This window comes from Rissa tridactyla, chromosome 6 (genome assembly GCF_028500815.1).
Source record: "Rissa tridactyla isolate bRisTri1 chromosome 6, bRisTri1.patW.cur.20221130, whole genome shotgun sequence".
In the NCBI taxonomy this organism is placed as follows: Eukaryota; Metazoa; Chordata; class Aves; order Charadriiformes; family Laridae; genus Rissa; species Rissa tridactyla.
The window spans coordinates 22,176,420-22,203,934 of NC_071471.1; the positions used below are offsets into that span (position 1 = coordinate 22,176,420).

General features: G+C 39.3%; 1 protein-coding gene across 12 annotated transcripts in view; it reads right to left on the bottom strand.

Moving 5' to 3' along the window:
* The window catches only part of DOCK10 (dedicator of cytokinesis 10), a 161,045-nt gene that overhangs the window by 36,144 nt on the left and 97,386 nt on the right, over window positions 1–27,515 (bottom strand). For all 12 annotated transcript variants that reach the window (XM_054205105.1, XM_054205112.1, XM_054205107.1 and 9 more), the window contains exons 15-29: window positions 22,702–22,824; window positions 21,282–21,361; window positions 17,720–17,907; window positions 17,055–17,120; window positions 16,091–16,183; window positions 14,080–14,203; window positions 13,807–13,928; window positions 13,035–13,121; window positions 12,399–12,491; window positions 11,858–11,976; window positions 8,930–8,999; window positions 5,160–5,273; window positions 3,840–3,911; window positions 3,056–3,202; window positions 890–973 (exon numbers count right to left, since the gene is read on the bottom strand). In XM_054205105.1, the coding sequence (XP_054061080.1) occupies window positions 890–973; window positions 3,056–3,202; window positions 3,840–3,911; window positions 5,160–5,273; window positions 8,930–8,999; window positions 11,858–11,976; window positions 12,399–12,491; window positions 13,035–13,121; window positions 13,807–13,928; window positions 14,080–14,203; window positions 16,091–16,183; window positions 17,055–17,120; window positions 17,720–17,907; window positions 21,282–21,361; window positions 22,702–22,824 (1,582 nt within the window). The remainder of the gene's footprint in view (window positions 1–889; window positions 974–3,055; window positions 3,203–3,839; window positions 3,912–5,159; window positions 5,274–8,929; window positions 9,000–11,857; window positions 11,977–12,398; window positions 12,492–13,034; window positions 13,122–13,806; window positions 13,929–14,079; window positions 14,204–16,090; window positions 16,184–17,054; window positions 17,121–17,719; window positions 17,908–21,281; window positions 21,362–22,701; window positions 22,825–27,515) is intronic.

Genomic DNA, 27,515 nt, shown 5'->3' on the forward strand with positions numbered 1-27,515 from the left:
ATTAACTACAAATGCCCAGAACACCACTAAAGAATTATAAAAAGTTAACGGACAAAAGTTTTGTAAGCTTTTTCGGGAAAGATGAGTCATTCAAAGTGTATATCTTGAATACATTCTGTTATCTATCATCTTATACGCTCTGATATGATAGCTCAGAAACCCAGCCATGACAGAGAAAAAGCCCCTGACTCATCCTGATGGATAAAGAGTAAAGGAGTCAAGCTGAATAATTTGGGGACCTCTTGCAGTTTAAAATTTATTGTTCAAACTGTATCACTGACTATTAGAGGGATTATAGAAGAAATTCAAGCTGCAGGCAATTTTCCTCATAGCGAGCACAAACTAATTTGGAGCGGACTGGCTTTCTTGCATCATCAATGATGTAAGAGCGTTCATTCAAAGTAATGAACGTTCCGAGATGGTACGTTCTCACTTGAATTTACACAATGGTAACTTGTTCGTCTGCTCTTACTTTAATCTCCTCAAAGAAAATTACTGTCAATTGCTGCAGATATTTATAGACCAAACCACAAGCGTACTCTCCAAAGAATCAAAGCTTAAATTCAAAGAATTTCTGACTGGTCAGCTTTTTGCACGCTTTAGTCTGAGCCGCCTTTGCAGAGTCTGCCGTCCCAGGGCTCAGCAAGTAGTTGTTTGGACACAGCTATTTACTCCCAGCAAAGGGCACAGATGGCTCAAACCCAAAAGGTTTAAACACATATTTACAGTAAATGTTTTCACTGACTTGAGTTCTGATCATGGTGAAGCCATGGAATACATCATAGATAGTTTCAATATAAAAATATTCTGCTAGCAAGTCACTTCAGAAAAAAAAAAAAAAACAACAAACCAACAACAAAAAAACCCCACCAAAAAATCAAAACTATACCTTGCTATCTCCTGTTCCAAACATACTTATATAATTGTTGACAATCTTGAACACAAATCCACGATCCATAAATGTAAAACAGCGCTAAGGAAGAGGGGAAAAAAGAATTATTATTTTATAGCCAAAGAAGCAGTACACGGCCTCACTTACCTGGCTGTTTGCCTTGAATCACCTATAACTTGAGTCATTTGTGCAGGTGAAGTTAGTCTCATAGCAGGGCAAGGAAAACCAAGGAACTGGTGAATCTGGCTCCATTTTTTTTAATATCTTTTCAGTAATAATAAATTAATTAAACTTTTCATTTTCCCTGTGTCTGCAGTCTAAAATAACTATCACAGCGTACAGTGCACTAGGAGAAAGCTTATCTAATGAAAGTCATTCATGTACTGCAACACTCAGTCACTAGAGGTGGTATGTGATGGGAGCTGACCTGAATATCTCCTTCAGTGACAGAGCAATGACACTTGAGGAATCAATCCAGCCACAACACTTCGCTGGCTATGAGCTACATTATCTCTCTGGGAGCAAATATGCCACTACATTACTTTACAGTGAGAACACGGCTCTTGCTGACTGATGGGGCTAAATAGCCGGAAGGTGTAAAGGTTTTTGAGGGCCTTGGTGTTACAGTTACTGACATTTTTTTCCTTGCAGAGTCAGCCTACCAGCTAGGGACTGCAATCTTGAATTCCCCACTTCTCTGGTGTTCCTGAACTCTGCAAAACTAGCAGAGCCCCAAGCCTTCTGCCACACAGCATTCAAACACGACTGCTGCAATCCCAGCCTGGAGAAAGCCGTATCATCTCCAACCTATGTAATTCTTTCTGGCAGACTAGATTCAAAAGGAAATTAAAACACAGCCAATAAGCCATATTATATAATGCAACATTACTGTCTTCCCAGTTTAGCTGAGTAACACACAAAAATAGGATGCAAATCTGCAACACTTCCACAGGTGCAATACCACACAAATACTGACTAAGCCTAAACCCCTCCATCTACGCTCCTGCTTCAAACCAGCATCATCTTCCAAACGATGCAACGCTATGGAGAGATACAGCCTAATGTCAGTATGCCAACAGCAACTAGGGCTTCCCTATGGTATCAGCAACAGAGACCAACACAGTGGACAGCAAGTTTATTATTTATTTCACCTGTGCATGAAAGGAGAAAAAAAAATCCACCTTCAACTTGTGGTTGTTTTCCTTATAACCTCACAGGAACATTTTGTTGCTGGAATACTGCTCTCTCCTAATGCTGTGCTTCAGTTTGGCATAAAAAATTTGAGCCTGGGTTTCAGTGTGTAGTACATACAATGTTCTGTACATCATTAATATACATCATTACATTAATGGAAAGGGGTGTGCATGTGTGTCCAGTTTAAATCTAGATTAAGTATCTGTCCACACAACTTATTGAATGGCAATTTTCCCAGCTGACTCAATGCTGAGAAAATAAAAATGATTGAGAAATATTAGGACAAAACAATAAAATGTGACCCCTTTTAGTGACTTTTCCAAAGCATGCGTGTATTTTCTTATGTTTGGTAAATGAAAGGGCATTACAGAGTTAAAAAGGTAGGTTACACTATTTCACATAATACTTGCAATTTCCTTATTCTGGTTTCTAAAAGCCCACTTGGATTGTGATTAGGAAATATTAATCCACCCACAGCCATTCAGAGCTATAGTATTTAAAGAAAAAATACCAGCTCAACTGTAACTACGGTTTCATTTCTTACCAAACTTTTTACCCATTTGAATGTAAGAATCCGTAAAAATTTGAAAACTTGGGCTCTTTGAGAGAGTAGATATAAATGAATCAGAATTGCTTTAAAGCAGACTGAGATAAAGCTTTTGCATTCTCAAAGACCCAAGGGCATAGAAAAACTGAACTATAGGTCAACACTAAACTTAGAAATTTTGTGTTTAGTGTCATCATTCACTCAGAATTGATTTTTGATGGCCTTGGTGTTACAGTTACTGACATTTTTTTTCCTGCAGAGTCAGCCTACCAGCTAGGGACTGCAATCCCTAGCTGGGATTCACTCAGAGCCATCATTCACTCAGAATTGATTTTATTCCCGTCGACTAGACTAGAATAGTCTCAAGTTTGCATTAAGTGTGGGGAAATAAGTGCATATGCTGTAATAACACAACATCTCACCTTGAGAAATTTTGCAGTGCTGTAGTTTGCATTCCTGGTTTCTTCAAGAGCATCTTTGTACTTCCAAACAACATGGTCTGCTAAGACCATCACAAGTGTATCCAGCTCAGTTTGAAATGATTCTGGAAACCTCTGAGTTCGAGAAACCTAAGCAGGGAATAGATCATCACTTGAGAGTGTACAATGTTGCACAATAAACCTGAAAATACATTCAGGCCAAGAATAAAGACAATAAACCACAGGCCATTCAACATAGAAGGAAAATATTCCTAGAGTTCCACGGATCTATTCTGAGTACAAATCCCCAAAGGAAGAATACGGTCCATAGGAAAGTGGGAAATCTTATCCTCAGATTCCAATGCAAGTATACTAATATCATCTTTGATAATCATAGAGAAAAGAGGTCAAAGCACTGATCTCCAGCTATGTAAGGTTTGCTCAAAGCAGAGTTTCCAGATCATTTATTTGCTGTCAGGCATAATCACCTGTTGGGTAACCAGCCGAAATTAGAGAATTCTCTTTCCATTCTAACTCACCCATTACAAAGTTGATCCAACTGTATTTTTGGCCCACCAGTTCTGAACAAGCAAGGATAGATTTGAGCCCACCAGGTAATGTAATGTTTTTTGTGGGTAAAAACAATATTTTACAAAGTATAACAGCGCTTCTTTTTTTGACCAGTCAAGAAGAAAAGTCCGGGTATGTGTATTTCCCAGGATTCCGGATCTTATATTTTCCCTAAGACACTGATTGCCTGCTTAATTGAGATCACGTATAAACTTACCTTTGTTTTGTTTGTATCAACCAAGTGCTGTGCCATTGATTTTAAGATAACTGCAAAGAAGAACCAGGAATGCTGTTCAAAAGAAGGAAAAAAAGATCAGGAAAAATGATTATCTGATAAATACTTTACAATGCATTACCATTCCTTATAGATAGATTGCATTTCTCAGTAATGCACAATGATAAACTCTATGTGACAAATAAATGAAAGCGCGTAAGTGCCATGTATTCGAGTAACTTTTGATCATGTCCTTAACAGAGCTGAAGTCATATCAGGCACTTCCTGACTGTGGCTCTGTGCAATAAGGAGCCCGCAATCACCACTCTTCTGTGTGACCACCCTGACCACAGTCCTCCTGTTCCTGCTGAGCACTGGCTTCATTGTTTGTTTGCAGGTAACCGGTAGAAATGCATCATGCAGAGAACCTCAGAGAACAGAACCTGAGAACAAACTGCTTTGTTACTTCCAGCAGATTGGTAATTTGGCCCAGAAAAGGACAGATAAACAGAGTGGTTCTTCAAATACCATTTATAATAGTGAACAGGTAGGATACAGGTTAATATCTGTATCCTCACATAACTTAGGAGAGATATATGTCTTGTATCTCAGGAGATACATGAAACAAATACACTCAAAAAGCTTACTAATTGCAAAAAAACCAAACAACTGAGCAAACCCAACCACAAGTACTTTCGCATGGCTCAGGCTTCCTGCAGGCCAGCTTTTCTGCCTATTTTTGCTATCCCAGTGCCCTGTGCAAGGAATAGGAACTGGTTCACTCTGAACAGTTGAACGTATTTTTGCCACTCCTGAGCTGGACTGGCTAGCTCTTATACCAGGCTCAGTGATGGGGCTTGCACATGTATGAATTTCTTAGACCTGGTTTGACATGAGAAACCTCAGGAAACCTCAATCATTCTCATTTTGGTTACTATCAATCAAAGGCAGCAGCTGAAATCAGATAAAAATGTCCTACTTACAGATGAATATTCTCCCTGCATCTTCCAAAATAAAAATTAAAACAAAGTATCCTAAAAGTAATTGCTCATATCACATTGTGTCAAAATTAGGTTTCCAACTCAAACTGCGCTGTAACAGAAAGGAGGAATTTTATTATGCAAACCACGGCATTCTGAGAAATGTGTTATGCTGAGAAACTGTATCAAGTCTGATAAGTCTGTTCCGTGGAATCGCTGCAGGATGTGATTCGTGCAAAGCTCACAAAGGGAAAGAGGAGCGGAGTAAGAGACGTGACAAGTGAGTTTCAGGCACAAAACCAGTAGTAAAACTACAAATGTCCTAATTCAAGCTATCATTCACCTTTAACACCTGTTTCACTGTTACTTGGTCATTTAACTTCAGAAGACCGGTCATATTCTTGGCCAGCTCCTCATGGACAGTCCTTTCCTCAACTGATTTGGTCCTGAACACATACTGAAGAAGAGAGGAATAGTAAAAATTATCAAAACTTACATTAAAACAAATATAAAAAACCTCAATAGGAGAAGATAAATGATTTATACACCACTAAGAGCTGACAATCTTTGCCACCGAAATATCTTGACTGAACAACAGATCCACATAAAGTTTAATTCCCCTAGCAGCAATGGCACGACACTGCTCCCCTACAAAATCCCAGTTTTAAACACAACTTCCTGTTGATTTCAGCTTAATGTGAATCAAGAGGAATTTCTGCTTAAAATCAGTGCTACGGTTTATTTCTTCAATAGGGTATAGGATCCTGACACCTCTAAACTGCCTTTCAAGCCATTTCACCAGGGAGAAAAAAGAATAAGCAAGCAGAGGAAGTACGGAGGGTTTTTTCACCCACCTAGTCAGGGCCACCTTTCACTTGCGCCTTTCTTCCAGGGGCAACAGCTAGTCAGAGCTGGTAAAAACTCTTCATCCTGAAAGGCGTAGAGCACCCACTGGAGCTGACAGAAGGGGAAAACTATACCCTTTTTAGAAATCAAGCCCTCAAGACAGGAATTTATCTACCAAGTAAGCTTCTCAGAACTCATAAATCTAGTATGAGTTTTATTCAACATTTTAAGCTAATAATTTGGTACTGGGATCCATTACTTCTTCCCTAAAGCAAGAACTCTGCCAGTCCATCAGTTGGGATGAAATACTTTTTCAATTCAACCAGGTAGGTAAAAGAAAGGAATGCCACTTGAAAATATCTTATTAATATTCAGCCTTGTTTCCAGAGCAGATGCCATAAGCTTCTTCCTATGCAGTTTGACACTTCTGGGGCCAGTTATTTAAGTCAGTGTAATTTTGTGTTATTATTGCATCTGAGTGACTCACAGTTCTCAACTTCCTTATTCCCCAAACCGCATTTCTAAAGTAGGTATTCATTTCCTTATAGATGGATAAAAGAGTTTAACAGTTATTGGCTTTTGACTGCTGCTGGAAAAAGGAAAACAGGCAAAACGGACTTTTGGTGTGGCCTAATAATCACCTGTTATTTCAAAGTTATTTAGCCACAATACGTGTCTATTGCAATTCTGAAAAGTTATTGATTAGAAAAGTTGTTAATATCCATTTAATTAACTACATTAAAATGCTACATAGGTTATTATTTATTTTGGAATCTGAACAGTTCTGCTGGACCTCAGCAGAATTCCTCTGTGCTTAAATCAGAGTACTTGAGACTAAAACTTTGACTACTAAGATGCTGAGATACATCACCTGTAAAGATATACTTTCATGAAGTATGAAAGTAAATACATACTGTGGAAATATCAACCAACAGTTGTCAACACTGAAATTAAAACAGTTTTCCCATTTAGTAAGCTAACTCCTACCATATTTTCATTATTCTCCCCGTGAACATGCTAAAGTTTCAGAGTTCATCAGGAATGTATTTGCTTTCACTTTATTCCTAAAGTTTATTTAAAAAAAAATAATCCCTCCCCAAAACTTAGGCCACACATATTGCTCATAATCCACAAATGAAATGTATGTTATGAAAACTACTTGTTGCACAGTAAATCAGAATATCATGATCTCTACAACTCTCTACAACTACCTGAAAGGAGTTTGTAGCGAGGTGGCGATTGGTATCTTCTCCCGAGAAACAGGCGATAGCACAAGAGGAAATGGTGTCAGGTTGTGTCAGGGGAGGCTTAGATTGGATATTAGGAAAAATTTCTTCACTGAAAGGCTTGTCAAGCATTGGAACAGGCTGCCCGGTGAAGTGGCAGAGTTGCCATCCCTGGAGGTATTTCAAAGCCATGTAGATGTAGTGCTGAGGGACATGGTTTAGTGGTAACTTGGCAGTGATGCATTAACTGTTGGACTTGATGATCCTTAAAGGTCTCTTCCAACCAAACAATTCTACGATTCTATGATAGCCAGAAGCCGATACAGGCATTTTTCACTCATAGCGTCTTTCCATGAGTGTGTGGGATCTCTCATTGCTATCATGACCTCCATTAGTACTGTCACCACTGAACCAGAGCAGGCCAAGAGACAAAGTGATGGCAATATCTACCTCAATACTTTTAATAATCTGCAATTCTCGTCTATGCTGCTACTTTAAATACATAAATCAGTTAATAAACTTAACACTCATAGATATGCCACAAATAATGCATTACTCATTACTGATTCATCTAGTAAGACTAGAACAAAATTTTCCAATCCTCTCCCCTGCAGTTAAAAGGGAGAGAAAAAATAAAGGCAAGTGACAGGGAAAAAACCCCCTGTAATACCCTTAAATGAGGTTTATTTGTCTATTAATTTTTCTGTCCATGTCAGTAACAGCAGTTAATTTCTTCTTCTACTTAAAAACATGCTTCTTCATAAAATTCTCAGCTTATAAAGCTGTTACCCAAACATACTATTGATGAGATAGTTGCTGGCCAAAAGCATTATTCATAGTCATTTAATGCATATTCAGTTGATACAGATAACAAGGAGATCATCTTTAAAGACGTCACTTCTTTGGCTTTTTAAGTATTAGTACAGCTTGCCTGGAGCCAAACTCCATACACAGAACATATCCATATATACACTCTCTTCTTCAAAACAATAATGGATGAAAAAAGCTGAGCAAACAGGAAAAAGTTAAAAGAATCTGAACTCTACAGTTGAGAAAATAATTTATGTACAACAGCACACAAAAAGACACAGGATCTTGAAAATGAAATAATGATTTAAGAAAATAATCAAAAGTTTAGTTAAAAAGCTATAGCTTCCTAAAAAAACATGTAGCCATCTTGCAACCATGAAGAGCACACAGAAGTACCTCTTCCATAAAAATTATCACTTATGGATCCTTTTCAACTACAATGAGGGCAACCCTGTACGTGTGTAATACAGCTGGCCAGATATTTAAACGTGATAAATCTCATTACAGTCAAGAGAAATGCTGCAAACTGTGAGCAAACTACATTAACTGCCTCTCACTGGTATCTGTCCAGCTGAAGTCTCATGATCTTTCGCTATTTTATCTCCCCCTTCTCTCCTCTCAAACCCTGCAAGGTGGGAAGTTCTCAGTTTAACAGCATTTCACAAAGAATGACGCTAAGCCTACGCTCCTAGAAGCTCAGTGGAAGTGCATTTGCACTAGGTCTTGCTTATAAAATGTAAGCTCTAGTCATCAGCCAACTATGGGGAATTGTCCCTCCCACATGCCAGTACCCTTTAAGAGTGCACTGCAGCTTCCTCCTCCTGTGCTCAACTTGGTGTCCTATGGAAAGTAAGCTGCACCATGGAGAGGAACCACGAGCAGCCCTTTGTCGTCCTCAGAGTAAGGCTCCAAGCCAGGATGCAGCCGAGCCTGGTAGAGAAGGACCCTCCATGGAGTGTCGCTGCTCTACAGGATGGCCTTAAAGCAGTGTCATTTGTTCAAGGTGACTCAAGAAACTTAAGGCAGAGGAGGAGAATTGACGCAGCCTTTTGCAAATCTTACATTGGTTTCCTAACCAAAGTCACCCAGCCTGCTAGTGGCAGAAAGCTATGATGCAAATGCAGAGAAAGCTACAAACAAGTACCACTAATAGTAAACAGGAAAAAAGCCCAGAAAAGCAAAAACCAAACTCCCCCACACAAAATAGTTAACAGTGTAACAGCAATCATACCGTCACATAAGAACTGATGTAGTTGTCTAGTTGTTCTTCATGGCACTTAGCAACAATGTTAGTAAGAACCCTGCAAGATAAAAAAAAAATAAAAATTGAGCTGGTTTGTGTCATAAGGCAGAGAGTTTAATCTGATGCCTCACAGTGTTCTGTTATTGTAACCTTATTTAAAACAGTCCATAAGGGATGTGATCCAAACAATGAACAGCGTGTACAGAAACTGTCCCAATGGGAAAAACCAGTCACTCCTTGGGCCCTCCATTTGTCTAACAAAATGCACCCAGTTTTAATGATTATAACTGTACTGACATTACAACAAAAGAAAACTATTAACTAACTAAAGCTTATGCAAGACCTTGGATGATTAGGAATAAGAAAAATTATAGTATGTTAATGAATCAGAAAGACAAGAGCTTCTTTCTCTGGGAATTCTACTTGTCAGGTTCTTTCAGATTTTGATAATTCTGTAAAGCTCCGATAATTTGCTTGTGACAGCTCTGTTAATCAGAGACAAACACAAGCCTAAGCTCAAGCCTGAGCATGCCCCTCTCCTGCACTGTGTGCCCAGAGCCTCACTCAGCCCCAGCCTGAGTGCCCAAGCACTCGGGATCAAAAGGCTGAGCACAGCACCCTCTCATTACTGCGCAGCAGGGACAGGCTGGACACTTGGTGCAACCACAGACGCTCTGAGCTTCTGCAGATCAGCTTCGTGATCAGCAACATGGAAGAAAATTGCCTGGGTCGTGCTGGCACCCACTACTCTCCCAACCTGAGCTTCTATTAACAGCAGAGATGGCACCACTTGAGACCAAGTGTTTCAGCAAAGTTTTCTCTTTAATTTGTACCTGGGCCATCCTTATTTGAGATCATCCTGTTTCAGAAACCACCAGTCTGAGCAAGAAGTCTTCTTGAACTTAACCATGAGAAATCTTTTATCTTTTTGAGTACTGGGATCTCATTTTTTCAAAATACTTAATTAGAAAAGACTCTGCAATTTTATGATCTTGTTCGTATGTTAAAAAAATGGGGAGGAAACAGTTCATGATTCTCAAAGGTCAAAAATTAGTGAACTGCATCTCAGATTCAGGGGTATGCATAATAACAGTATGATTGAAACAGATTATTAATGTGCCTGACTGTGGTCCACATACAAGTAGTCATTTTGACTAGCTTGGTGATTTGAGTGCTTACTGCCAATTCTTATTATTGGATTCAAAAGCTTTGTAATTCTTTTAAGTCAGTATTTTTCATATATATCATTTCTTGTTGCTAGTAGAAGTAAAACTTGCAGCAAAACACAAAAGCTATGACAAAATCAGTTGTGCCCATTCCTATCCTTCGGCCTCTATTCAGATTTGAAATTAAAATGAGTTCTGGCAAAGATGAGACAGAGAAATGATGACATGACTGGGCCCCCAGACAAGTAAATAATCACGAGAGAGCATAAAAGGAATAATGTTTTCTCCCCAACACATAAGCCAATCTATGCTCTCATTCTGTTGTTGTTGCTTTAATATGTTCAACACAAGCTGCTTCAAGCTATTCAGAAAAAAATACAATGTGTGTATATATAGGACACATCAATGAATGGCACACAGAGCAGACGTGCATATTCCCGTTGACATCAACTCTACCAGCACAAAAGCTACCACACATACAAGAAAAGCACTGAGAATCCTTTTCTTTTTTTTCTTTTTTTTCTTTTTTTTTTGGCCGGGTGGGTATATAGCCAAAATCTGAAGCATGAATAAATTAACATCCTTCCATTTTTTCATCTAATCATTAAAATTATTTTTTAAACAGCTTCTTCTTCTATAGCATTTCTTTTCCAGTTTGGTAACCGATAGTGAAATTCTAGCTTAGGACACAATTCTTCATTCTCTCTATCTAGCCTTAACATCAGTTGATTTGTTGGACATAAACGGGTCCTGACCAAAGGTCCAACTGCCTCTCTGCCTTTGCAAGTGATGATGCAGTGATGAAATCACACGTTTAGAAGGAAAGAGTCTTCTAATCCTAATGTTTAGGTGCCATGATCCTTTGATAAAGGATATCTAAACTCCAGTTTTCCAAGGCTAAGATGAGGAATTTTGCTTCCTTGCTCCTTTAGGTTTTCCTAATTAATCTTTCTTCAGGAACTAATTCTGAAAAACAATCTGTGGAAAGAAAGGAAATATACTGACAGCAGATTAGTCTAACAGGGTTGCTGAGGACAGTTCTCATTTTTTTCCTACTAGTTGTAGTGTAGTCCCCATGTTTAGCTACTGGCAGAAGTACAACAAAAACACCACTACGGTCAGAAGAAAATGCAGTGCAACTTTCTGCCCTTCTACAGAGACCAATAATAATCTCTCCAGTATTTTTTTTTCCTGCTGCCCTGATTAACAGCATCAATAAAGACAATTTCATTATGTGATGGGTGAGAGACTCAGCAAATCATTCCAGCTGTTTGCCTGCTCACTGGAAAATGCCTCCATTGCTCTTCAGTTATTGCTAATATACTCTAATTAAAGAATGCCCCAGAACAGCCTGACCTGGTTATTTGACTCTGCATTGGATGCTAAGTTCCTCCTATGCCAAACTCCACATCCTCAGACCCAAATATAAACCAAAACTGATATTCAGCTTTGTTAGGAAGCACTGAAGTCCTCAAGAATGAGACTGTTACCTAGTATTGCCTCCTGGTACAGAGTCACATCCACCATCGCCAATGATTTCCTGGTTGGTACCAGAGTCAGCCACATGATACCACGCAGAGCCCTATGTTAAGGGGGAAGCAGGCATTTTCACCTACTAAAGTCTAAGTGTCATAGTCAGCCTTTGTAAGAGCAACTATAATTGGACTAAAATCTACATTTGCATTCTAGAATGAATTCTTTTCCTCAAACAGAAAATATTCAGATACCTGGTCACAAAATACTCAGATACCTGGTCACAGCTGTTGTAACTTCATCATCACTATTTTGCACCAAAACCCAGAAGAGTTGATTCAGGACTACAGGAAGAAAATTCATAATTACATGGATCTTCTCAATCCTCAGCAAATTCTGTAATAGATGTAAGAAAGAAAATGCGAGATTTTCACTACGAGCAATGAAAGTTGACCACTTGCTTTCCTGCTTCAGCAGGTAAAGTGGAATACAGTAGGAAAACAGGACAACTACGTAGAGGACTGGTTCCCAGACATTCCTAGAGCAACAGAGCAACACTCCACCACCTTTTAACAGGATTTGAGGCTTGGCATAGGCTGGATTATTGAAGTCGATGGGGCAGATGCAGCCATGCTCTAAATAAGAAGGGATGGGAGACAGCTCTGTGACCATCTGTCACATCAAGTAAGTCTAACTGGAGTTGTCATGGACCCGTTGCCTCCTGGTAAGTCTACGCCATGTTTAGAATTGTGCAGTAATGGATCAGTTGAGACAAAGCCCTAAATACAATTTTCTAGCACAGCTACAGGTTACTTTACCTTACAGGAATTGATAAAGTTTGAGGTAGGAGGCTGGGATAGATCCTTTTCCCTTTCTTGGCACTGATGGAAAAAGTTATTCAGGTATGGATCCTAAAATGACAAACATGTACATTAATGTATATTATAGAAAGGATTAGAGTTCAGCTCTGTAAATTGGTTACAGCAATCACCCGCGATACTGAGGAACTCACTTGGTCCCTACCACCTTAGACGTAGGATACAGAAAGGCAGGTCAACTTATTTAGCTCAACCCATTGGCCAGCGCAGCTAGCTATATACAACTTATTTCTAGGTGCTTTGACCACTCTGTTTTCAGTGTTGCGGGCAATTAATTTTTTCCTCACAATCTAAGGGATTTCAACAGCCAGATTTTTTTTTTTCTTCCTGGTGCTCACTACTTATTTTCTTGCTGTTTATACTGATATTCCATGATTTTTCTGTTGGTATAATCTTACATAATTTATATTTTTGCTTGAATTGTGTATTCTGTCATTGTCATCTTGCCCTTCTACATTCAAATAACATTTAAATGTTAGAGATACAAATTCATAGAAGATTTTAAAACCTCTTTCAGACACTCCTTGACACTTTTTGTTTGTAAACAGGTAAGAGCCAAAAGGAAATTCCACTTACCTGAGTATTTACTGTTGATACAACAAAAGTAGAGACTTTGAAAAGTGGTTTCCCACTATCTACCCATTTTACGTCACAGCCGATCTGCTATTAAAACAAAACCAAATAAAAATACGTTTTCCCACTTATTTCCTGCTTATTCAAGTCTGCATCAAAATTTCACTGTGTAGCTTTGCATGTGCGCTTACATGAATTCTACTGGCTACTGTGCTTCCATAACCACAGAGTTATTTCAATACAAACCCACTTTTCAGCCCGGGCCCACAAAGGTTATCATTCGAGAGACCAGACTGCTGCCCCACCCTGTCCTCATGACAATAGTAAAACAAACACAAGGAGGCAGAAATAATCCAAGTTGGACAGGATCAGTGGGAAGATATGATATCATTCTCCACCAAACTGGAGAATGAATCATGATCGTGGATCACGTCCGCTGGAGAATGAATGTCATATGGCCTGAGTTCGTGAAAAGAGTTCTTTTTGACCAGCCTCATTCACATTTTGGAAAAGTTAGGTATAATACTGCAGAATACACAATTACAAAATACGCTTTTTCCGTATACACCTGTGAATCAGCAACATACAACTCTCAATTCAGTGGTACATATATTAGCTTATATACTCACTGATATGCATATGAATATTCTAAAACAGATGCCCTATTTATTGTTTACACTTCCAGGCAAGTGCCAATGCAAATCTGATCTCATGTAAAACATCTGCAAATAAACACTCTGTGACACCTGAATAATATGAAAGTATGAATTAATACCTTTCCACTAGTTGGTTCTTGAAGGCTCAAGTAATTGGGAGGCAGACTGCTTGCCACCGGCACGTTGTGTTCTTGGGAAGCTAACTGGGCATCTTTCAACAAAGGAAGCCACGCATATCCCACTGTGCACGAGAACAAATCAATATGACTCTTTGGAAAAACAAGCTTCTCAACTTCAATGGAAGACAATAATACCCAGCCAGAAATTCTGCAAGCCTTATTTGAACGTACATCATTTATATTTATAATTGAAAGTAATTCTACTACAGGTACCTGGTGTTTCCAGAGCCTCTTTCTTTTTGGCATTAGCTTTTGCATTTATGTCACAGGTGACATGATAAAATGAAAACAGAATGTGGTGTTTCTTATGGAGTTGAGTGGGAAGTTCAATTTTCACCTGAAATGTAAAATGTTACACCTCACTTTAGTTTAAAAATTGATTAAACAAAGCATCAGAGATGGTCTCAATGACTGACATCTCTCTCTACACAGAGGTCTAAGTACAGCCTGCCTTTACTGGCTAATGTTTGTGTGCATGCGTAATAGATGCTCTCTTAAGGAAATTGTTTAGGATGATCATCCATCACTTAAAAACAGCTTTTTTCCTCCCTGTTTTGTGGATGAATATTTGCATTTATGATGAAAGAGCGTAAGATGAAAGAGGACAGAACTAAAGAGTGATAGACCTTGCTAAGAAGTGATCACCTGCGCTCTAGCAGCCATAAATAGCCACCACCATTCCCATATTTTCAGGATGACCAACCTAAAAACCAAAATGACACTTCTGCTGCTGCTTCATCATCATTTCATGGCAAAGCACGAGTAATAAAGGCTGACACAAAAATAAATTTGTATTTATGATTTCTGATCAATCTTAAATCCTATATCATGTCATCCATGAATCCCTACAGATTGGGTGTGAGGTATTATTAACCTATCGGAATAAAAATACAAAGTAATCAAAACATGTTACCATAGGAACTAATAAAAGACCCCTTGCCCTTGTGAGCTATGACAGAGTTTATCCAAGCTAATCCTACGCTTAAAGTTTAGAGATTGTTGATAAATGCTTCCAGTGTTAAATCAGCTTATGGGTAAGAATCTAATACCATAAACAAAGATACAAAATGGCATTCAGACACGGAGATTAAGACAACTTTCTTGATAAAATACTACATTCTTTTAAAGACTGCGCTTGCTGTACTAGGAACATTTAGGACAGGTGCACACCTCTTCCAGCCAAATCTGCTAATAACATCTGAATTCAGCTCTTCATTCAACTTGCAAGTAATCTGCCCAAACCAGATGGCTCACTAGCATCACATGAAGAACATTTTCAGATGCGTTAAACGCGAAACACTGCTCGCAACAGAGTAGCAGGGGGGGTTCAAGATCTCTGAAGATGTAATGCTTTAAATTCCACCTCAGTTCCTAAACATGAATCTTAAAATTGATACTTCACATGTAGTTGTACATTATCTGCTGGTCTTGCCCCTGCCATTTTATCAAAGTAAATTTTAACTGAAAAAGGAAGTTTTTCCAAGATAAAGCCAACAGTTTGGAAAATGCTGGCTATATACTAATGTTGTTTGCCAGCCTTATCACTACACATAAAGCAATAGTGGAAAATCCAGAACAGAGACGTGACATTCACAGGCCATCAAACACCGTAGTCTCTGAAAGGGTGAAATTAAGTTCACCTGCAGAAAGCCTGGGGAATCAATATGTGGTGTTGGTGAGACATAAACAGGCATGTGCGACTAACATTTGGCAAAGGCCCACGTCTGAACTCTATTCTATAGCTGCATCCTCAAAAGCACCAGCTAAATGACTTGCTGCAGCCACTACACGTCACCGTACATTCTGTTCAGACCACTGAATCAACAAAAATGCCCCAATGCAGATCTTATATCTCAGAGGGGGATTTGTTCTGACATTTGGCTCCACCCTTTATCATAATGTTTACCGTTTCCATTAAATTCAGAAATGCAGCTGGACATTTAATGTAATCCAGACATGCATTTTAGAGAGCTAGACTGTTCCTAATTAATTCTACAGCATCTTAACTGTACTCAGAACATCTTAGAAAAGGAGGACTCACTGACTCGATTTAAGGAAAAAAAAAAAAAAAGAAAACAAAACATTAGACTGTATGCAAATCTATGTAACACAGGCCCATCCAGATACACAAGCAATTGTAACAGAACTATTCTTTACACATAATTTTCTGTCTCACTGGCAAACATGTGGGATTGGCACACAATGAAAGAAAAAGCAGACTGACCTCATCATAGAAATCAGGATTCTGGGAATGATGTAGCACAGCGGTGTAGGCTGCTGTTGTAAATAATGGTCCACCTGGCTTCCCATAAATACACTGGTAAAAGTAACATGCTTTAATTACATTGTGAAATTCTGCTGATGATACTAGTCTTGGTATATCTAATATGCATGTACATTGAAAACAATATCATGAAACATTGATAATTGCTTTGATCAAATATTAAAAGAAATATTTTAAGTGCTCAAACCTGCAATTTTTTTATACACGCTTCCAGTAAAAGTCCATCGATTCTGTGAAAATTACCCTACAGTCTGCTAAACAAGGCAGACTCATTAGACTACTTCCTTGCTGTTATCAATTTCAGAGTTTTCTGCAAAAAGCTTTACAAAAGCTATTTCACTTTTATGCAGTTCAATACACAATACAATGCCTTTACTGACTTTTCAAAGTTACAAAAGCTACACCAGTTAACAGTCTCCTTGCTGGCAGTGTCCAGTCTGGAGGCTCTTGATTATTGAGTGATGGTAACTTTATTCATTCGTGGGGAAACTACATTAAAATACTACGCAACAGCCCTTCATCGATAGCAAAGTTAAGAATTAAGTCTAAGTTTCTTTTAATTTTGTGCCTCACTCTTTCAACCAAGTGTCCTGAGATCAGTCTGAAATGGAGGGTAAATGATAAATTTTAGAATAAAAGACTTGCACAGTAAAAAATGGCTACATTTTCTGACATTGTCTGGCCAGATATGATCTGCCAGCCAGAAAGCTGGCACTGCAAAATGGCACTGTGAGCTGGAATCATTATGACCAGCTGGGATCAAACAGAACCACAGTGCACATGTAGAAGGATGCATGACAACATTCACTCTTTAATTGTTCCAGGTTAGTAAAACCCTGATTCTTAGGTTTTCTAAGTAATGTCCTCAGAAACACTGTTCTCTGAATATACTCTTGTGGCTCACCTTCAGTGGCTTCGCTCCTTCTTCATCAGAGCTTTTAAATTCAATGCACACTGTTATATTCCGTGCCTGAGAAGACAGGAACGTGTTAAAGCTTAGATCAAAAATGGGGTACCCCTAAAAACTATAAGGGCTGAAATAAGCTGTTTTCAAAATCTAGGAGAAACATGCAGATGGTGTATCAACATTTAAAATGCCTTTAAGTCACAGTGATATCACTAGAAATAGTATTTCCAACAAGAACTGGTAAAATGCAAGCCAGGCCTCAAACTGACTCTGTAGAAGTAGATTATAAGGTCACCTGCACTTACGTGTGTCTTGTCCTTAATTAATTTTCGATCACCATGAAAACGCAAGTAGTACAAGTTTCGTTTAAGAACTACAAACATTATCCAGATTAATTTTCTCTGCACACATCATTTCATTAAAATACAGCCCTTCTGAAAATTGTGAAAAAGCTATTACCACATTATCTCCCTTTGAATCACTAATACAAACTTAAAATTAATCCATAGATTCATTTCATTAACATTGTACCAATGTTATATGATTGCAAAAACTGAAAAAGATCAAAGATCCTCCTTTAGGATGAGCGCTCCTTCATTTCAGTGAGAGCTCATACAGTACACTACTACCCAACGTTGGCCTGAACTGGTCACATACTGTACCTTGTTGAAGTATTTTTGGCTATCATACTTGAGGTGTTTTGGATATATGTATATTTGGTTCTTGTATACTCTGTAAGGTCGAGAATATTTTGTGGATTCCTGTACAAATTCCTCAACTTCCACTGTAGGTTGATGCTCCTTTATGTCATTAAATGGCTTGATTGGAATAAAAGACGAAGTTACGCAGTCTTCAAAAGAACAGAAAAGAAAACCATCACATATTATGTTTGTTTTTACAGTCTTGTTACTAAGAATAAGTAATATTGGGATAGAACAAGTAAAATCCTGCCTTAACTTGCAAAGAGCAAGTAACACTGAGATGAAACGGGTCAAATCCTGCATTAAAATTGCATCCACATTACTTCAGAACAATTACAGTGTATCATCCTTAAATGGTTTATCTCACTTGAGTTAAACAGTACAGCATTGAGTACCTCTTTTGACACACACGGTATCTGATGGCATAACAGCATCGTTGGTATATGGACAGTTTCAACCAAATATACTGATGTGATGCTGTTTCTAATTAATTTTACAACTCAGTATCTCATTTAAGTTTTTCTATTATCTAATAACAGTAAATGAAATGAAGAAACAAGTAGTGCAGAACTAGATTAATTATATGAGGCAACTGGGATAACAGAAATCAGACCAAGAAACAGAAGATGAAAATAAGCACTCTGTCACCCAGACAGGGAGAGATTAAAACCGGATAGAGTATACTCTGTCTGCCTGTGCCATTAAATCAGTGAGACACTTAACTTCAGCATGGGGAACTCAAGGGCTGTTTGCACAAAAGCGGCTGAGAAGGGTCACCAACCTAGCGATATCCCGAGCTATTTCTGGGGAAAACAATTTGAAAGTCCTGCCTGCAAATTCTTTCCTCAAACCCCAGAAAAACCCCAGCAAAAGCCTACCAGTTTGTGATGAGGAAGCCTAAAGAAGCCAGTGATCCCTTGTATACACTCTGCTCAATTTTACTTCCTTCTAAACTATCACAGGAGGAAACTGGCAGTTCCAGGCTAGCGCAGGTCCTCTGCAGCCCAAACAGCCGGGGGAGAAGCGGCTCTATGCCAGTTATAGCAGGGTGGTTTCTCTTTGCTTTCTTTCAAATAGACACCGAAAACTCTTCCCAGCCCGCTGCCCACCAAAATACAAACGTGTCCAATTGACTTGTACATGCAGACGACAGACATAGCTCCTGAATTAAGCTGGAAAGATCCATATATGAAAACTTTTGCCTTTCCCAATCAAAATTAGCAGCATTGAAAGGGAACAGCTAAATTAAATCACTTGTATTTATCAGGCAGAAGTGACCACCGCCTGCTGTAGAGAAGCCTTGGGAAGGTTTATTCTCCCCAGCGCCAGCAATAGTTCCCTGTAGACAATCACTCAGATTCCTCTGTTCGTCAATGAAGATACTTAGGGTCACACACAAACTTTTGAAGATTTGCTCTTCTGCTACTAACATTCCCAGGACTTGGGACACTCTGCTCACTGCTTTTGGCCTACAAAGCTGAGCAGCTTTCTGTTTGGGCAAAACTCAGGCAACCCATCTTAAAATACAAGGATAATGTTACGTCTTATAATTTGGCCAGCTGCCCCTCAAACTTGATTTATAAGCATTCTGATCATGTCTGGTTTTGAACATCATTAACTTTGGGTTTCATTAGAGAAATCCAGTGACCAACTGAAGGATTAAAACACAGTGCTAAGGCCTCTCTGCAGACTTTCTGCGCTCTCCACTTCCAGTAGCCCGTAGAAAATCCACAGGCAAATACAAATAGCGTTGAACTGAACACAGAAAGGGTAGTAAGTAATAAATGAAGTTTTTAAATACCAATAGCTCAGATGGGAGAGCAGCGATAGCCTGTAGAATGTGAGAAGAGGCAACAATAACAGGAATAAGCCAGCTGGAAACGCAGGCTCCTGCAGCCAGTTGTGAACGTCTGGTCTCTCTGTGCCGCACTCCCATTGCACAGACACACACGGGGGCAACAGTCCCATTTGTCACCAGCTGCATGGTGCTCGGCTACAAGCTACTCTTCACAATGCCTTCCACAAGAATGGGGCCTCACAGTTCAGAGTTTTAATACGTATTTTATGGGGGAAAGCCGGGGGAAAGCCCAGCCCTATTCCCAGCTTCGGGGCCCTGACATTCCAGCACAAAGGACAACAAGCAGGGACCACGCAGCACAGGTGGGACCTTCAGGAAGCTTCTTCTCTCTCCCCCTTTGCTAGAGCTACATGAGTTTGGCTTCCCCCCACGCAGCAGATAAGGCAGAAGTTTGGTTTCAGGTTAATCACTGTCAGACAACATCCTCTGATATGCCACTGGCTCCAGCTCTTGTTGTAGCTATAGTAAATAAAGTCTTATAAAAACAAAGATCTACTTCTGTTGTCTAATGCAAATTGATGCTAATGTGAAGCAGGGTAGTGCCAGTCCCTAGAGCCACAATCATACCAGCAAATTCTTGACAAGATCTTTGGCCAACTTCCTTTCGGTGGCTTTTCTTGGCAATAAAGGGTTTTAGCACTAGCCTAGTATGACTTATTTTGGGTGGGAAGAAGGTGTTGTAACAGAACTGGTTACTGCTTCCTTCAGAGCTGGCTGAAGTCAAGAAGAGTTTTTACGGAGATTTCAATGAATCCTACAGCATGGAAGTTTTCTGGTAGTTTTTAACTTATTTTGCAGCCTTATTCAGAGTAAGACAAATTTTCCCCATACCAAAGAAACGTTTAAGCTGTTACTCCTTAGAGTGAGGGAATTTTTATTGACTTTCCACAGGAAATGGGCACTTTACTAGCACACACCCTTTAAAGCCAGGCTTTCATTTGGCCACAGCACACACCAAGGTAACAGTAAAAGGTCCAAGGTGCTTTGGACCATTTTGCCTACCTTGAGCTATCAGCTTCTTTTAATCACAAAAATGAAAATTACTTTTGAAATCTTAGCGAAACTATTTTTTTCATCTAATACCATATGAAGATGGTATAAAGATGTGCGATGATAGATTTCAGAGAAATTCAATGGTCCTGAGCTTTTTGCAACAGTGGGTCACAGAAATGTGTCCCGTGAAACAGAAAATTTAAAGAGATAAAAGGGTGCAGCTAAAAGCATCTGTCTTAGCAGTTGCTGCACTGAGTGGCCTCTGAATTAAGTCCTCCATCTAGTCTGCATTCTTGAAACCTGCTGCATGTCCCATTCACAGAGGATACGAGCATCACAGCCCATTAACAGTGCAGGGCTATTAGCCTCATGCTACAGAAGTCCATTCAGCTCTTTGGCCTAATCCCTTAGAGACCAAAAAGTGGTCCTTGGACTTTTATCACATGCAGGTTCAGCGTGTTGTGTTCCGTATTCCTGGGGTATATCTGGCCAGGTACGGGATGAAACAAAGAATGGTATAATTCAAGAAAACAAAACAAGAACACTCCCCTGCAAACATTTTTCTATACAACAACGGACACTTCTACCAGAACTGTTTCAATGCAGCAAGCTGGAAAGCCTATGACAATTTCCTTTTTAATTATAATAATTAATTATAAAGTGGAATCATACTTGGATGTTCTAAAGGAACACAATCAACCGCAATATCCAAACAGCCAGGTATAGTCTGTATTTTGCTAATCTTCTCTGCTCTGCAATGACAGAAATGGAAACATTTTAGATAATTAGAACAAGGGAGATGAGACCCATAATAAGAATTAATCTAAAGTGAAAAACAGACCCCAATTTAAGATATAAATGTATAGTAAACACATTTAACATACACCTATTGGCTATTAAAATCAAATAAAATGCAACAGCAGGAAAGAAACTTGGTTTGTTTTGGTTTGGGTTTTTTTCCTTTTTTTTTTTTTTTTTCTTTCTTTCTTGGCCTCATTCCTGCATTCTCTTTGCAATCGATATTATAGCATATTTTGTAAAAGAGGAAGAAACTAATGAACCAAACCTTATGAGAATTAACACCCACTTTTTCTTTCTAAAATCTGAATCAAATGTTCTCTAAAAGGAATTCAGTGACCGCTGAGACGAAAGGAGTTCACAGCATCATGGCTTCTGCAAGTGCCATGCTGAAAAGGGACCAAGACATATTCCTCACACCCAAACAGTTCGAGAAGTGCCAAAACTGTGGCGCTAAATTCCTTTTATCTAGGAGATGCTTTAGACAGACAAACGCAGCAGTGGCAACTCTAATAAGAGTAGTGAGAATTTCAGTACAGTTTCCTGACCAGTAAGAGTAAAATGGCATAAGAGGCCCAATCCAATCCCTGATTGGATTCAGGAGCATCCTGAATGTAGCTGACATTCAATCTTTCTGTGATCTCTTTTTATATAAATGGAACAGGAGAAGTTAAATAGCTCATTTCTAGGCACGTTTATAGTAGAAGGGTCAGGATGAAATTCATGCTTCAATACTCATGTCACTTATCCAGTACAAAGACTCTGCTCTATAATGAACCTGATTTACACCTGTGTGGAAGACTATCCAGCCAAACTGCTAGTCCCTAATTGACACACTGTCAAACATTTGGAGAAGTTTTTCCTTTCAATGTCCACTCTGAAGCTTGTCATGGAGACTCTTAACAAACAAAAGCAAGGAGGGAGGAAACCATTAAAGAATGCTTTTTCATTTTTCTCTCTTCCTCCCCCTCCCCCCACTTCTTTTTTTCCCTGAGATAATGTTCTCTTGTTGGTTACTTCACCTGCATCTCCCCTGATGGAAGCTAATTTAAGGAATCACTAACTTTAGGTTATAATAACATTTATTAATGTGCCAAATGACATTTCGGTTTTCCTGGAAGGTCCAACCTAAAGCACTCTTTGGCAGGTAATAGGCTAATGTGAAAAACACTAATTTAATATAGCCACTTCAGCACACTCTGTTAAATGAAGAAAAAAAAGCTGTGAAAATTATTCTGCAGAGCTTCATAAAGCTTTTATTCCTTCTCAAACCAAATTAAAAACTGTTCCTTACCTTCTGTATTCTGCTATTAGTTTAATCAAATCTTCCATGGAAATCTTATTACTTTCTTGCCTGAATAAAGGTGAGAATCGGGAGTCTCTGTCAACATTTCCCTGATTATCTTTAAACACTGGTCTATAAAGAAAGAAAAATGACATGTTTATAAACACGCACCCATACATATTTGAACATTTGAAATTGTCATGTAATCTTTTAACAGGGTTATCATATGAATTCTTACACAAATTCAAGGGCTCTCTGCAGAGCTTCAGACAAGAAAGCTTCCGAGCTGTAAGTTTGCAGGAGCACAGGCAATTTCAGCTTACTCGCACGTGCGGTCTCAGTCCTTGTTTAATCTTACACAACGCAGACAGTCCCCACTGTCCTCAGATGAGTTGTGACTGCTCACAGTTGGGAGCTGCTGGGGTTTAATGCTAGAACAGATCATCATCGAGTTCAGCATCCACCATTTTTTCCCCCTGTTCTGTAGCTAAGTCTCACTTGAGAAAGCTGGAAGCATACAGCACCTCACTGGAGCCAGCCCTCTGCTCCCACCCGCTCCTCCATCACCCTGGTTGCAAGGCTGCCTTCTCCTTATTTCAAGGAAGCATTTTGAAGAATTCATTACATCAGTAGGTAGCTTCGTCCAAGAAGTTATTATCCAATGAAGATCACGATAATTTTAAATAACAGAAATCACAGCAAGATGACAAATCCCAACCACTACATCTCACCATGTATGCTTTTGCAGAACCAGGTTAGAAACCTCTACTGAACCTTCCTATGCATTAAATCTGTTCTGTGTCCTCCAGGAGCATGACACCAACTCACTGGGGCTTAGCTTTTCTTCACAAAACAAGTTTGTGGAGCATTGACTAAATTTTTGGTGAACTAGCTACAAAGCGCCAAATGAAGTGGAAAAAAGATATCCGTCTGTAACTGGTAACAGTAAGTATCAGCTGTTGTGAGCACAGGAAAACATTCCCAGATATTTCCATTCCTGCTCATTGACACTTGCAGGACTTAATTAGACATTCTAGTGCCCTTTGTATATCCCCAAGGGTTACACATGCTGGCTGGACTGGATAATGTAACAGCTATCCAAATTAATGAACCTTGGATTCAACGGTAGTATGCAAAAACATTTCTTAACACAAGTGAAATGTTCTTGACACTAAGTGCTGTTTTGTGAATCATTTGGCCAATCTTGTTCCTTAATTTACTTCTCTGTTCCACTGCCAGTGAGAAGAAGTATTGATGCCAGCACAAATTGTTGCCAGATGCAAAATAATGGAGTAAACCTTTGGAAGAGGATCCCAGGGATAAGTATAAATGCAACATGTCTTAACTTAATTAACTGAGAGAAGCACCACTATTTCATTTCTTTGTAACTGTGGAGAATAATCAACTCGCTTCTATCAGATTTTTGCCTCCAGCAGTTAGAGGGAATAAGATCCACACCAACATGCCATGTCAAAAATCTTGTTATTACGGAGAAAGCAGATCTAATTTCTGGCAGCCACCACTTACTTTACAAATCCCATTACACTGCTGTCAGACAAAAAAAAAGAAATGAAAAAAAGATAAGATTTAATAATTACTACAGTATTGGTGACACTATGATGTTTCTTGGACTCAGCACTGCTTCCTTTTCCAGAATTAGAGAGAGGGCTAAAACATTCAGTGAGTGATTTCTGTCGTGCCACTGGGCTCTGCAGTGTGATGCTGAGCAAACCCAGGCTCTGCTGCAGCTTATTAGCTAATTCCAGTGCAGGCTCTGACACCGAGCAAACCACTGCTCAGCGCAGCAGGGCTGGGAGTGTTCACAGTGTAAAAGGAAAAAGAACCAGGTTTGTCCAGCAGTAGCTTACTCGGGGTCAGTGGTGCTGAGCACCAAGCACTGTCTCCCGGGAGGCTCAGGTACACGGCATCATCACCTCCTCCACTTCGGCCACTCTGGTTTGGAGTCAGAAGCGTTTCACAGAGTCCTCCTGCCTACAACCACTCCTCCCCAGCATCAGGGTTAGCTGGGTATCATATGCCCTACCTCTAGAACTGCTCCTCGTCGGTTCAGCAGAATATCCTAGCCTAGATAATACACCCAGGACAAAATTAAAGGCATGAAGCCAGGTATCCACAATACAAAACAGGTATTTGTATCCCTCCAACTTACACACAGTAGCCCATTGCCACTACAAGAGCAAATTAAATGTTCATTGAAAACAAGATAATCCTTCTTAAAACCAGGTATGTTTTATGCACTCAGGGAAGAGTTAGATGTCTTTCTGCTGGTCAAACCATACTGGTGCCTCTGTTCCCCTGGCTCATTCAAGCTGAAGAATTGCCAGAGCAGCAAGTATTACATCTGCAGTTAAGTAACCACAATCCCATGTTTTGCTAGATCCTTTCAGGCCGCTGGGTGCAGGTGGAATGAAAGTGATCCTTGTCACAGTGAACATACTGAAAGCATTTGGAAATGACAACTGTCACAGCCAAGAAAAGGAAATTTAATAAAACACTTTTACAATCCAGGAGTCCAATATTTCTCTAATATATTAATGATTCATTGCTGCCAGTTACTTACTTACCAGAGAGATTTTAATTAGAAAAATTTCACAGAACTAAAATCCTGAAGAGATTCTCTGACGGTGTTAATTTAGGGCAAAACAAATTAACAGATTTCACTAAAGGAAATGAAACATCATCTCAGCATTTAAAGTGTTTCTATGATTCTACTGTTCTGACATTGTTAGCTGATAGTCCACAATATTAAAAATTCTTTAAGCATGGAAAATGTACACCATGTTCATAATTTAACATTGAAAAAGCTACTTTTTAAGTAGTGGCTTATGATTTGTGGTAAAATTGCTCACCTCTAGGGTTAGAGATTCAGTGTGAGATCTGCAGCTACTGTAAATCAGTGCAGCCTCACTACCTTCAGCTACATCAACCTACGCCAGCTAAGAACCGAACCAGCAGCTGCCCAAGGTGTCGAAGGATTCAAATATTAGGCTCTAAAACGTGAAGTTTTACGAGGGTGGAGAAGGTTTGAAGGAATAGCAGAGTGTAAAAAACTAATCTCTGTGAGTGAAGCTTCCCAACATCTACAATATGTAGCTCAGGCACATATTTGCAAACTTTGGCAGTTCTGGCAGGAATATGAGAATGGAAGATGAATTTGACACACTGTAACTCTAACACATACCATAATTATACCTGCGAGAGCAGACAGACACCAGAAACCACCAACGCCAGCAAGAAATCAGGGAGGAACCCTGAGTCATGCTTTTGAACGATGCTAACAAACTGGATGCCACATAAGCTAATTAAGAGTTTTAGTCACATGCACAATACTCAACTGTCAAGATTTTGGCTCGCTGCATGTGTATGTAAAAATCACACTGTGGCCATCTGTAACTGCTTTAAGGGGGGAAAATTTCCACACAAGAACAGGAGTGTGGTTAATGCCAGAATGAAATAACTGGAAAACACATTTCCAAACCCAGGGTTTTGCTATTTATCATAGCCAAACCATTTTTTCCCCTGTAGAGTGATAGCCTCCTGTGGAAACTTCTAATTTCAAGCTCTGAAAATAGAAATAGATTTTATAGGGCCAAATTATACTTTGCTTTTACCAAAAAGAGTTATGAATAATGTTAATATACAAACAGATGTAAATGAGCGCAGAATTTGACCCCATGAACTAAATAAATTCCTTGTGCAACATCATGGATAACAACAAGTTCACACGTACGGTGTATTTAGTCAATTATTTTTAAACTGTTTTATCTCATGTGAATTATAATAAAAAACTTTAAGAGCTGATAAACACACCCAAGTATATTTTCTGTAATTAATTCTACAGATGGGAGGAAAGCTTTTCAATGGTATGGGTAGTGAAGCACCGAATTAGGATGCCATCCAAAAATATTGCCTCCTGGAACTGAGGGATGTCCACAAACCCCAGCTATGTCCCCTGCCCATGTGCTGGCCATCTGTGTAACACACACACAGTAAGTCTGCAAAATGTTGAACTCGCTGTGCATTTGCTAACACCACAAGCATATATTCCCATTTATATTTGGGAAAGCACAGCCAGAAATATTGGCTAGACAAACGTATTTAGGCATGACTTGATCCCATCCTAGGGAAAGCAAAAATGTATGATGTGGAGATCCTTTTGATCTTATTTTCTAAGACTGTGGGCTGCACATTGAAAAAGCAGCCTGTAATTTCGGAGAGAATACCCAATGAAACAAGTCATTGCCATCTCTGAAACGGAAAGAGTATGGGACTAGAGCCAATGGTTTCCATTGACCAAAAGTCTCAAGGAAACAGACAGAAAGGCTCAGACTCCCAGATATTCCATACCCACTGTACTAAGCATCACACTGGCAAGCTCTGCTCAAACGGAGCTGTATTGCTCTCATCCTGCCTTATGTTCTTTGCCCCATTCCAGCCTCTGCCAATTAACCAATTTGCAACGAATTCCCAAAAGGGCAACCTCTGTTCATTTACCCTATACATACTGTTGGGTGCAGCAGCAGCAACTGCTGTGCTCCACTTAGATGAGTAGTAGTTAAGCAGAGCAGAGCAATCCATCTATAGAAAACGCTTCTGCTCACATGGCTGTGGTCACAGGAAGCTGCTGCTATCACATCTATCATATACCATGTTAATGAGAACCCTCAGTTCTAGTACTGAGAACAAAAAACTCACACACAGGTTTAAATCTGGTGGAGCACTATTTATTAGTCAAGCTTGACCTAATCAAGATTTTATTCCTTACTCCAAATCAAAGTGGCCTGTTATTACAAAATAAATTT